We start from the raw sequence: 12,686 nt of genomic DNA, 5'->3' as shown, positions 1-12,686 counted from the left end.
ATATTTCCATATTGGAAATATTTAACAGATTCTTATACACCACGGCCTTACTAATAAAAAGTTAAACAATGGATAAATTTCAACCATTTTCTACCATAGCTGTGTCCTGCTCTTGCTCACATGAAACGTAAATCATAAAAACAAGACAGGTTATTGCAATAACTAATCCATTGCATAGCGAATGGATAACATTTTATTAGTAAGACCGTTAAATGCTACTTATTTCATTCCTATTATGTATCTTTAATTTCCTATATTTCTAGAATATTAATATTAATTTGATATAAAGATCAACATGGAAACAAGTATCCGAACATAAAATCATCCCAGCACTTGTCACAAATGAACATTGAACACGTCAAAATTATTTTTTTTGTTGAAGTTATTGATACGAAACGATGTTTTGAAAATGTATTTGTTGACAATAATGGGATTTGGGAGTGCCTAGAATATTCTCAAGACTTTCATGTGCAAATTTTTTGTGATAGGAAATAATAAATGTTTTAGATGACTGTAAAAATGAAAGCTCTCGTTGCTGCTGCTATCAGCCTTGCACTCACAACCGTAGTAATCGGCAATGCATACTACCAGAAGAAACAGTTTTACCCCTCCGTGGTTTACCTCACTAATTCTAATCCAAGCATGGCAGTAAGTATGCTTTATTTTTTGTTAATAAAACTGGCTGCTTGCAAAATGAAACCCCATATTGCGTAGATTCCATGGCTATGCAGTCCATACTGTTGAATGTAATGTTTTTTTTCTTGCAGGTCATGTATTTACAGGGCCTAATTCTTGTATTGCTAGTTGGAAAAGTAATAAGGAAGATTTTCTTTGGGCAATTGCGTCCTGCAGAACTTGAGGTACTTGCTTGATTTATAATAATATAAAAAGACTTCAATCAATATAAATATGAACCAATTTAAAAATGTATTATTGTTAACATTTTTCTCACCTCCAATATTCTGATAAGAATAATTTTATGTACATTTTTAAGTAGGTATGTCATAATAATATTTTAAGTGTCATGTGCTGCTTATATATGTTTTTATTGCATCACTGTTAAATGCTAAATTAATTCAACAATCAATTTGAAAATAATTGTATGGTAGAATTAGGTAATTGTTTTTAAATTAATTCTTTATCTTATTCATTTAATATTAATATTACATCAATTTAATATTCTTTCAGCACTTAATAGAAAGATCTTGGTATGCTATAACTGAAACATGCCTGGCGTTTACCGTCTTTAGAGATGATTTCAATCCAAAATTCATAGCACTATTCACTGTGTTATTATTCCTGAAAGCATTCCACTGGCTTGCTGAGGACAGGGTTGATTATGTGAGTATAAAATTATAAGGCATTTATAGAAATATAATAATTATGAAATATTTTAGTTTTAATAACTTAAGAATATATCAATTAATCACTTTTTGTTGGGTATAGTGGTTGGGTATATGTATGAAAGATTATGTACATTTTGTGACGATAATTGAATATGGTAGTTTTGATTTGAATTGTATTATATTCTTTTTTAGATGGAAAGAAGTCCTGTCATTGGTTGGCTGTTTCATGTACGAATCTTAACACTACTCATGTTGCTGGCACAAGCTGATTTCTTTTTTATCCACCATGCCTATCAATTTACTATTTTACGAGGTCCATCGGTACAGCTCGTCTTTGGATTTGAGTATAGCATATTACTTGTGATGATTGTTAACATTTTAATCAAGGTACCTAAAAATGTTTTTTAATTATAATGTGTGAAGAAATTGTTTAAATAAATTCTGTTATTTTATCTTAAAGCTAATGAATTTGGTTTTCTATTTGTTTATTTGTCATTGATAAAATTAATTATTTAAAACCATGTTTTTGCATTAAATTTATTTATGTATAGTACATTTTTCATATTTCAATAGTTTTTCTATTGATTTCATAAACTTTTTGATAACAGTATGTTATGTAATAACTGTTTAATTTTATTTTTATTACATGTCAGTAATTAACAATTGTTTTTAGTATATTCTTCATGCTATTGATTCTCGCTGGGAAGCACCATGGGAGAGCAAGGCTGCTGTACTACTTTACACTGAATTGGTGATTAACTTCTTCAAAGTATTGTTGTATGTTGGTTTCGTTGCCGTAATGGTCAGGATATATACATTGCCACTATTTGCTTTCCGACCCATGTATGAAACAATGAGGTAAGATGATGAAAAAAATATGTATTTCAATTTGAATTATTTTAAAAGTTTATTGATTTATGATGATAAACATCTATTCTATTTTTCTTGTAGGAGTTTCAAGAGAGCTTACAATGATGTGGTACTGTCTCGACGTGCGATCAGGAACATGAACACCCTGTATCCAGATGCAACACCTGAAGAGTTGGCTGCTGCAGATAATGAGTGTATTATCTGCCGTGAGGAGATGCATGGAGGTTTGTTTATCCTACTTGTTTTAAAATTGTATGTTTATAGTATAAAAAGTAACCTTATGTAGGAAATAGGAATTCAATGCTAACATGATCTGATTATGGTACAGTTTAATACTTTATATCCTGCCCGGTCATATATGAAAATTTTCCAATAAAAGTATAGTTTAACTCAAGTGAAACTGGTTAGCAGGACCAGTTTTTAAAATATATTAATTTTAGTTTTATTCCTAGTTCATAAGATATATTAAAGTAGTATGATAGTGTATTTGATTGATTACTTACATTGTACATATTTTTAATAAGATAGCGAAAATAATTTATTTATTGTTTCTTGGGCAAGTAAAACCAATATAGGAATATTGCAGTTGAAATATAATACACTCATGTATTAAATTTAACTCTTAATGTTATTGCGATTGTGAGATCAATGAACCTTGCGTAATTAGGACTTTCGTATTCAGAGAGTTAATTCCAAGGATGTTTGTGAGATTTGATGCCTTGTTGGTTTATATTTTAACATATTAGAAAGGTCGCCCGAATGTAGAATATTACGAATATATTGAGTTAGGTTAATGTAAAAAAATATGATAAATTATATTTTTGAAATAAAAATATTATGAATTATAATAGCTTAAGACTTAAGTGTTTAAGTGAATATAATTAATATTTTGATCTTGGGTAATAATGAGTTAAAAGTTATGTTTTAACTTTTAAGCAAAACTTAGTCCCATATTATGCAGTATGAATAAATGTGAATTAGGTACTTATTTATTATCACACTGACAAAGTTCAAAATGTACTGTGTACATCAATAATAAGAATCAATGAGTATCCAACTATTTAACCTATGGTTAGCATCACAAAACCTTAGACTTATTATGTACTCTAACAATGTATTTTACTACAAAGCATTTCGATAATCTATACTAATATTATAAAGCTGAAGAGTTTGTTTGTTTGTTTGAACGCGCTAATCTCGGAAACTACTGGTCCGATTTGAAAAATTCTTCCGGTGTTCTGTCGGTTTATCGAGGAAGGCTATAAGGCTATATATCATCACGCTAAGATCAACAGGAGCGGAGCAATGCGGGTGCAACCGCGGGGAACAGCTAGTCATGTATATTTTCACCCCCAGGTGCCAAGAAGCTGCCCTGCAACCACATATTCCACGCAGCGTGCCTCCGCCTGTGGTTCCAGCGGCAGCAGACGTGCCCCACGTGCCGGCTGAACGTGTTGCGCGCCCCGGCGCCGGACGCGCCGCACAATGCGCCGAACGCGCCGCCCACGCCCGCGCCCGGGGCCGTGCCGCCGCCGCCCGGGGCCGGGCCACCGCCCCCGCCCTTCCCGAATATGCCTCCACCACGTATGTTGCTAAACAATCTATACGTAACACTGATAGTATAAAGAGGTTTTGCTTATTTGTTCGATGAAATGAGCTCTGAAATTTTTGAATATTACAAATTATTTAAATGCTACATTGCCTATGGCTATACAGGGTGTCCCGTTGTTGGTATACTAAGCTCAAAGGAGGTTATAGTTTTGCATACGCTGAGTTCGTAAAAAATACTTATAAAATTCCAGACGCATTTTTTTTTCAAATAGATGAATTCTTAAAACTCTATGTGTACACCCATAACAAGCAACCCGCCCAACTTTACCACCAGCACGTGAGCTATCGTTTAAGATTATGTTTTCATAGACAAAATGCTCACATAAGCGAAGCGGTATATGCCGGCTGCGCGAAGCTAGAGAAGAAAACATGGATTTTCAGGAAAAATTTAGCAAAAAATTTTTGACGTAATTTTGTTGTTTAAGTATTTTTTACGTGATCAGTGTATGCTAAACTACAAGTCTCGTCGCGCTTAGTATACCAATAGTGGGACACCCTGTATAATGGTTATATATTATGGTTTAGCTTTTAGTCCCAGATAAACAGGAATATTTTACACTTAAGACTATAAAGTTCGAGTCTAATCTATGTACTACAGCAAACTGTGGTTGATCTGAAATCTCAGTAATTTCTTGTACAAAGCTGAAAAATATCACCTTTTACATACGCTGATACAGCTAACAAGTGTAGGTACATGGCTAAATTAAAAAAAAAATACCGATTATGATAGATCTTTCACAAATAGACATTTAACTTTGATAACAAATTAATTAATTATATTTTATATTATCATTTGAACAGCAATGATGGCGTGGGGCATGCCACCCCCTCCCCCGCCGCGGCCCGCGTCCCTCGCAACCCTTACTGTGGAGGAACTGCAGAGGATGGAAGGCACCGAACGGAGGAATATCGAAGCGAGATTACACGTGAGTTGAAATATATTAACAATATTTTATAGGATTATAGAACACCACACCGTGACAGTCTTAACTCCTATAAATATAGATTCAATTCAATTTTTTCGAAGGGTGGCAAATATAAATATAGATATTTTTCGTATAAAAATTTGACAGCAAATTTTAGGTTATTAACTTATTACACACGAAACACAAATGTAACAAAAAAAATGCACTACCTATAACCAAGCCTATACCTATACAATGTAGGTTGTAAATTATAAATAGACAAAGACATACTGTATATTGTTGTCCTATTATTGTACAATGCGACACGTGGGAGAACAAAAATAATATAACAGTTGTTGTTTATTTATTTGTGTACAACCATGTAGATAGGTGTAACAAATATATAAAATAGTATATTCACAATGAAATGATACGTAATATTTGTATCAGAGTAATATTAGTGAATGATGTGATAACTCAAATTTACTCTATAATTGTATTTCATGTTTTTTTGTTAGCAATTTCATTTTAATTTCAGCTACTCCGAGAGATCCAAGCGATGTTGGACGCGTCCGTACTGTTGATGCAGCAATACTCCACTGTCGTTACGAACTTGCCTTTGAATTGTGCCAATGTTGCTACCCAGACTGATATCAAGTGAGTCAATACACATTTATTTCTCAATTTAGACACTTTGCTATTAAATAATTTGATACTGTTTTTAAAAGTTATCTTTCAACGATTCATATTATAGTCTGTATCATAATCGAATATCCTGTTACTTGGCAGAGAAGCAACAATCTAACAGTAAAATAATATTTAAAATCCATAGAGTAGATTTTTGAGTATATTTGTTACATCCAATTTTTTAACATACAACTACTATTAGTCGAGATTAATATGTTTATTATTTACTCTAGTCGCACCGAGCCATCCCCCGTACCGACTCCAGTTAAAGTAAAACCGGAAGTACCAAGCACATCTTTCACCCCCACCCCCGGCCCATCAACCAGCACTGATGACTTCGCAGACGACTTCGATTTCGATCGAGTGGAAGATATGCCCACGGAAAGTTCTAGGTATTTGTAAACACACTTTTATTTGCTTCACCTGGTATGTAACTGACCCCTTTAGACTCGATTTTGAGCCACTTGTAACGGATAGATTTAATTCAAACTTTGTGCACTTAGGTTCGAAGGTTCGGTGACAATACAATAGTTTCATGAGTTTAAGCATGTTTCTAGTTATATTGATTTTTTTTTGTTAAAATCAAACTTAAAACGAAACTCACATTTATATTTATTAACTTTAAAAGCATTGAGGTATTATTACTAGAGAGGGCCACCACGAACAACATCTGTGCGACAAGCGCGGCGGCGCGGAGCGGCTAGTGAGTCGTACACTGTAGATATTCTGCCTCTTATTATTTATAAATTAAAACCAATCAATGTAACAAATAAATATTGTTTATTTTATTAAAAAAATATGAATAAACTTATCAATTAAAACCAATCAATGTAACAAAAAAAAATTGAGTTTGAGACAATTGACACTAACTCATGTTAAAAATAGTGTAGTACCGATGTCCTCTCTAGTATGTAGTACATGTAACTCAATGTTTAAAAGTCTGTCATATCACCATGTTAATAAACCTTATATTTATTTGCAGCGAGATCCTTGATGCAGACGCCGAAGAGTTAAGAAGACGTCGATTACAGAAATTTAGTTTAGAGAATTGAATTTTGATGTAATAGACTCTGCATTACACTGTCGTATATTTTATTAATTTTATTGTACAAAGTGTTTTGGTATGTGTAAACTTGTGTATGCTAATCGAAAATAAATGTATTTATGTTCTTGTAAATATAATGAGATATACACATGAATACATTTAAATCATACTTTTTCTTCAAACATCTTAAATACTAGCTAGTCAAGGAAAATAAAACCTTTATGTAAACTATATTTATTTATTAGACTATAACTATACAACTATACAGTAATTAAATTAACTTAACAATTGTAAAAGGCATTTATATAGCCATATACTTTAGGGTTGTAGTTTTCTAATGATGGCATTCCACTGAAATAACGGCTTGAGTCGTACAACTTCATATCATTCTTGCAATACCATACATTCTTAGTGCCCTCCGCACCATCAACATTTAATGTATTCAATTCAAATACTCCAAAATGGTAATTCTGGCCATCTGTTTGTATACAATTTACATGTACAGGTTCCGGCAAGTCCTTTACATCTTCCTATAAAATAAATGAAAAAGATCAGTAGGAGCTCTTACTTAACTTTAAATAATATAATTTTTATGCAAACAGTATGAATAAAATTGTGTTTAGATGTCAAATATTGCTCAAATTTCATGAGATAATTTGAACATTGCTTCGAAATTAACCTCTTAGACCGGGAGATACTGACACAAAATTTCGAGTCATTTGTAACAGGATGGCGGTTCTACAGGGGTCTTAGTACGCAATGACAAAAAGAAAAATGATGGTGTGAACGCTGGTACCGGTGGGTTAGTCGCGTGGGCGTTAGTCGAACTCGTCGGAAAAATAGCGAAAGTCAAACGATTTGTAACACAAAAATTTTAGAATTTACCGATAGCCCATAAAAAAGAAGTAGGCGGTAGTGTCATGCCATACTTTTCCGGTATGACTTACAGCCCGCCATACCGACGCGAATGTGTTGATTTAAAAAAAACAATTATTCAACCATTTGTACCAAGCTAACTTTTGCACAGGTAACCATCGTCGTGCAGCCATTTACGAAAATCGCCATGCCATACTTTTCGGACGATTCCAAATGGTCGCCATACCGCCGAAAATCTGCAAAAATTTTTTATTTCGCCTATCTTTTTGTACCAGTATTGCATTTGGCTTTTTGGAGAGTATTTGATAAAATGTGACCATTATTATATTTGCCATACTTCTAGTAGGGGGAAAAAGTGCTGTCATACTTGAAAAATAAATTTATTATTAATTTATATAAGTGAAGATTTCCAACACCTAGATCTTTGAAATTTAAAATTTAGGAAAAATAAGTGCCATACTGTTACAAATCGTTTGACTTTCGCTATTTTCCGATGAGTTCGACTAACGCCCACGCGACTAAGCCACCGGTACCAGCGTTCACACCATCATTTTTCTTTTTGTCATTGCGTACTAAGAACCCTGTAGAACCGCCATCCTGTTACAAATGACTCGAAATTTTGTGTCAGTATCTCCCGGTCTATCTGTTTTATATCAATTTATAATACTGCTAAATATATATTATTCTATCTTATATCATGTTAAGATTTTTAAACATATTGGTGTATTCACTTTAAGTGCAGGTTGGTTGTAATAAAAGGCATAAAGTGCCAAAAAATTATAGTATTTGTTTCCAAATTTATCTTTATGCAAAATTTTTATAAACAAATAACTTGGTCAACTATATATCTAATATTTATACATAGAAAAAAGGAAGACTTGTCACCACAGTAACTCAAGATCGGCTGAACAGATTTTAATGATATTTGGTAGTTGGATTCATCTCCACTGGGATTAGGATAAACTAATAAAAAAAAATTACGGCATGGGCGGAGCCGGGACGAAAAGCTAGTATAAGAGAAAAGAACATTATACATACCCCATATAATTGTTTAGCGAATGCCGAAGCAACAGTAAAGGCATGAGTCAACGAACGGCCAAGCACTTGGTGTTTGGTTACTGGCTCTTCATAGATGTTCTTCACCTCTGTATGATTGTAGTGCAGCCAAGTGGTGTGCGGATATTTCAAGGCAACAGTTGACCGAATTGCTGTGAAGTATTACAATTTTTTTTTCGATAAACTACATTCTGATGCTCTACAGCTTTTTTAATGAATGATCATGATCAATAAAATTTGTGATTGCAACATCTCACATTTTTTAATAGAATTTAAATAAAATAATTGAATAAATATAATTTTCTTTCAGTCATTGAATTCAGGACATTCTACATTTATGTATGAAGTTAATGATGCTATTTTCAGAGAAAACATTAAATTTGCTCAAAAAAGCTGATCAAAATATCAAGTTAACTTACGGTATTTACTAGACTCATTATAGAAATGCTCAGTTGGTAATGTCACTGTATGCTTTACAGGATATAAATCAGGTATGTCAATGAAGTCTGTATCATCTTCTATGTCATGTTTCAGGGGCTTATTACTTGTGACTAGAATGTTGGATATATCCTGAAATTGTATGAGTTCGTCGTCTTTGTCGAAAAGTGTGCTGCATTCAACATCATTTACAACATACTTGTTCTGAGTTACGTCAACATCACTGCTCTTTTCAACTAGTTGTATTAATCTGTTTGTTAAGATAACACTGAAATAAAACATCAATTAGTTACCATTTGTAAGAACAGTTAAAAAGTATATAGTTTTTAAATATAAAAAGGTTGAATTAGTTTGAAAATATAAATTACACACTTTCTACGCCTGTCAGATATTCCTAAAATCCGAGGAAAGTTAAATGCTGGTCTCTCTGAATCTTTGATTTTTGGCAATTTTTTCTGTTCGCAATCAAATACATTGGCACTTAAGATTGCTTTTTTAACCCCTTCGTGAACAGCTTTCGGTGCTGGTAGTGTTGCCAACTCTTCTATTCTTGGTGGTAGTTTATTTTCAGCTATGACAGTTTTTGTCAAAACTTGTGCTTGGGCAACACCTTCCAGAAGAACAGTTGTATTTTTAAGAGTGTAACATGGTTTTTCCTTGTAATCTGGGTGATTTTGGTCTAATGGCAGAGGTCTTTCATAAGGCCCTACAATGTTAAGCCTGGAATAAAATTGAATATAATTATTAGTATCTTGAAAAAATTATATTACTTATAAAAATTAAGGGTGATGCTTGAAGTTAATGAATAATAATATCCATAGCGTATAATACAAAAATGAATCACAAAATGAGTGTGCGCATCACTCGAGAACGGCTGAACCAATTTCGTTAATTATTTTTAATATTCCTTGAAGTACGAGGAAGATTCTTATGGAAAGAAAACGTAAACATGTACCACGGGCGAAGCCGGGGCGGACCGAAAACAAGACGAAACTCTCCAGCTTATATTGCAACAGAATCCTTTGGTAACTTAAGACAAACCTTTCATGCTGAACTGGTTCTTCTTTCACAAATTCTAGAGCATCTTCAACTTTTATGCCCTTTTCTTTTAAATACTGTTCGATACCTGTATCTATAGGCACTCGTTTGCCCTGTATCATCCAATGCTTTTTAAACATAAATCCGATATGTTGAGCGTATAAAACTCTCGACAGTTTCATTTTATTTTAAATATTGCCTGGTAAATATTAAATCTACTTCGATCTATAATCGTGCAAAACGTAGGTTAATTTATAGAAATTGACATAAATGACAAGTGACATTTGACGTATAGTTAAAGCTTTTTTTTTATTACACTTCATAGTGATGAGCATAAACTTTTAGCCACAATAAAATAAAATTTGACGAAAAAAAGAAAGATTTTAGGTTCTTAAAATTTCTTTTATTGTACAGGATGACTTATATAGTCATAAAGGGGTGATAGTATAACTCATTTGGAGTAAAAAACCGAAACATTACATTGTATCTGAAACTGTTAATAGTTTCAACCAATCCGATATTATTTTTATCTCGTTTATCTTTAACCTGGCTTGTTGGTAATACAATATGCATGAATCTACAGGGACTTGATATAGGTAATATGAAAGTACCTATAGCTCGTTTAGAGTAAAAAGAAGTAAACATTGTACATAGGTAATAAGTTTCGGCTAAGTCACCCTGTATTACGTTTTCTAGGCATCGTAGTGGCTATTTGGATAACAAATTTCAGCCCGATGGGTCCAGTAGTTTGGGATGTGTGTTGATAGATTAGTCAATCAGCTTTGCGTTTTTCATATTATATAGATAGTTAAAGTAACACGTTATAATATTATATTATACTAGGTTTCCGCCCGCTGCTTCGCCCGCGCAGTCAAAGAAAAACCCGCATAGTTCCCGTTCCAGTGGGATTTCCGGGATTGCGTCATTTTCCCGGGATAAAAAGTAGCCTATGTCCTTTCTCGGGTATCAAAATATCTCCATACCAAATTTCATGAAAATTGGTTCAGTAGTTTAGGCGTGATTGAGTAACAGACAGACAGACAGAGTTACTTTCGCATTTATAATATTAGTATGGATGTATAGACAAAATAAAAACATTTTTAAACGATTTTCGAAAACTATTCTACGCTATATTATGCTCTAAGCTATAGGTACCTATTCTATGAAAGTTAAACTTGAATTCACAATTCTTTTTTTACACCAGTTTTGGCTGCTATCGCTTCTTGTGTTTTAAATTTTCTGTAAAACTATGAGTAAGTATTGTCTGAAAAACTTTGTGTTCCAATGTTCACCAAATTAACCACTTTTATGGGAGCTGCCAGTTGTGGCAACGGGCGACGACCGACGTTTGTATGGCGACTTCGATGAGATGACCGTGCAACGTACCGTGCAACTTGCAAGTAAAGTATTTTATTACCTTTGCCGCGGCCAATTAAAAAAAAGTTGTGTTCGTCGCAAAGACGTTATACTATTAACTAGACGGTGCACCAAAAGTTTTGTTTTGCTAAAATTAGATCTATACTCATATTTTCTTTTAAGCGGTAGGCCGTAGGTACCTAGCTAACCAAAAGCGGTCCGAGCGAGAGTTCTCCCGTTGGGAATTTGTCCTTATCTAACATATCTTTCAATAAATTTTAATCGATATCTTTAGACAATGCATTAAATAGTAGGTAGGTAAGCAATTTGTGACCATTTCCGGCGGAATGGAATCTCGTGGGATATCTAGATTATAATCTAACAGTGTTTATAATTTAACTGTAGCATATACTTACCTACATTGTGGTTTAGTCTATAAGAGCGTTTTCACATTATCCGATCCGATATCGGATATCGGACGCCGATAGCCGATATCCGATATCGGATACAATTTGCCCTTTCACATTGTCCGATAAAATCGTTCCGATATCATCATGAGTGTTGCCAGAAATTTTTAGAGAAAACTAAACTAAATTGCCAGTTGATAAAAAAGGTATTATTAAAAAAAATCAAATGTTATAAATCATAGTTGTACATGTACATTATAAATAACTACGATAAAGAAAAACAACTTCAAAAAAGAAAAGTAAAATGTAAAAAAAGATTTGATTTCACAAATTACTGCATATTATTTAGATGTGCTATTTACTAAATAGTTTTGATATCGGTCATTTGTATAACATAATATAATTATGTTAACACATTATAAATTAAATAAATTTATATCAATACCTACTACAACCTAGTATTAGTTAATAGTTTTAGTAATACATATTAGTAAATACCTTTCAAAATCTATTAAATGTATTTTTAGCAAGACGTACCTAGTCATTTAGTCATTTTTTCACTACATACATTTATAAAAGTTCATGTTGTTCCTATGATAAATTTATTAAGTGATACAATCTTTGTTCACATTTTCTTTTCTTTTTCTTATTACACTGTAATATCCTAAAATAATATTGTCACTCGTTCAAATATATTTGTAATATGATTGTTGTAATTTCCTGTAAGTAAAGATACATAAATTATTTTATTGTCATAAACAATTATTTTTTTCAAACTTTGTATTCATTGTCGTAAATTCAAAATAAAAATAAAATCGGTGTGAAATCTCCTCCTTTTTTTGAAGTCGGTTAAAAACAAAGCTCTCAATGACAACAATACAATAAACAGCACAACCAACATCCGAGTAGGAGGAGGAGCGAGGCATAATGAGATAAAATAAAGATGATAGACACTAATATTTTCGAAGATAGATATTTGAATTTAAGAACGCAATATATTTTTGTTTACTTCAGTTCAGCCAATTGCCGTATATTTTAATACGGCAAATAA

At 32.8% G+C, this 12,686-nt stretch overlaps 2 protein-coding genes across 2 annotated transcripts; one reads left to right on the top strand and one right to left on the bottom strand.

The window, feature by feature from the left end:
* Positions 1–330: 330 nt before the first annotated feature.
* sip3 (septin interacting protein 3) lies at positions 331–6,693 on the top strand. The gene is made up of 11 exons (XM_090112240.1): positions 331–648; positions 768–860; positions 1,189–1,341; positions 1,539–1,733; positions 2,020–2,204; positions 2,298–2,440; positions 3,573–3,800; positions 4,629–4,753; positions 5,271–5,389; positions 5,653–5,811; positions 6,402–6,693. The coding sequence occupies exons 1-11, from the start codon at positions 508–510 to the stop codon at positions 6,469–6,471; spliced, it is 1,611 nt and encodes a 536-aa protein (XP_089968366.1). The 5' UTR covers positions 331–507; the 3' UTR covers positions 6,472–6,693.
* Positions 6,689–10,132, bottom strand: mRpL37 (mitochondrial ribosomal protein L37). Its single transcript, XM_090112241.1, has 5 exons — positions 9,876–10,132; positions 9,207–9,554; positions 8,816–9,102; positions 8,379–8,548; positions 6,689–6,994 (listed from the first exon to the last, which is right to left on the bottom strand). Exons 1-5 carry the CDS (start codon positions 10,052–10,054, stop codon positions 6,746–6,748), a joined length of 1,233 nt encoding a protein of 410 aa, XP_089968367.1. The 5' UTR covers positions 10,055–10,132; the 3' UTR covers positions 6,689–6,745.
* Positions 10,133–12,686: the final 2,554 nt, after the last annotated feature.

The sequence above is a fragment of the Colias eurytheme genome, chromosome 18 (genome assembly GCF_061535395.1).
Source record: "Colias eurytheme isolate Ceu_HAF_F1 chromosome 18, ilColEury1 Martin Lab GWU primary, whole genome shotgun sequence".
NCBI classification, from domain to species: Eukaryota; Metazoa; Arthropoda; class Insecta; order Lepidoptera; family Pieridae; genus Colias; species Colias eurytheme.
Note: the sequence above shows the minus strand (reverse complement) of the source record. Positions and strands in the feature narration are given on the sequence as shown.

Excerpts from the sequence above, each read along its gene's own strand:
- sip3 (XM_090112240.1), top strand. The coding sequence starts at position 508 with ATGACTGTAAAAATGAAAGCTCTCGTTGCTGCTGCTATCAGCCTTGCA. Across the intron at positions 3,801-4,628 it reads CCCGAATATGCCTCCACCAC|CAATGATGGCGTGGGGCATG; the intron begins GTATGTTGCTAA and ends TCATTTGAACAG. Across the intron at positions 5,390-5,652 it reads GCTACCCAGACTGATATCAA|TCGCACCGAGCCATCCCCCG; the intron begins GTGAGTCAATAC and ends TATTTACTCTAG.
- mRpL37 (XM_090112241.1), bottom strand. The coding sequence starts at position 10,054 with ATGAAACTGTCGAGAGTTTTATACGCTCAACATATCGGATTTATGTTT. Across the intron at positions 9,555-9,875 it reads GAACCAGTTCAGCATGAAAG|GCTTAACATTGTAGGGCCTT; the intron begins GTTTGTCTTAAG and ends ATTTTATTCCAG. Across the intron at positions 9,103-9,206 it reads ATATCTGACAGGCGTAGAAA|TGTTATCTTAACAAACAGAT; the intron begins GTGTGTAATTTA and ends GTTTTATTTCAG.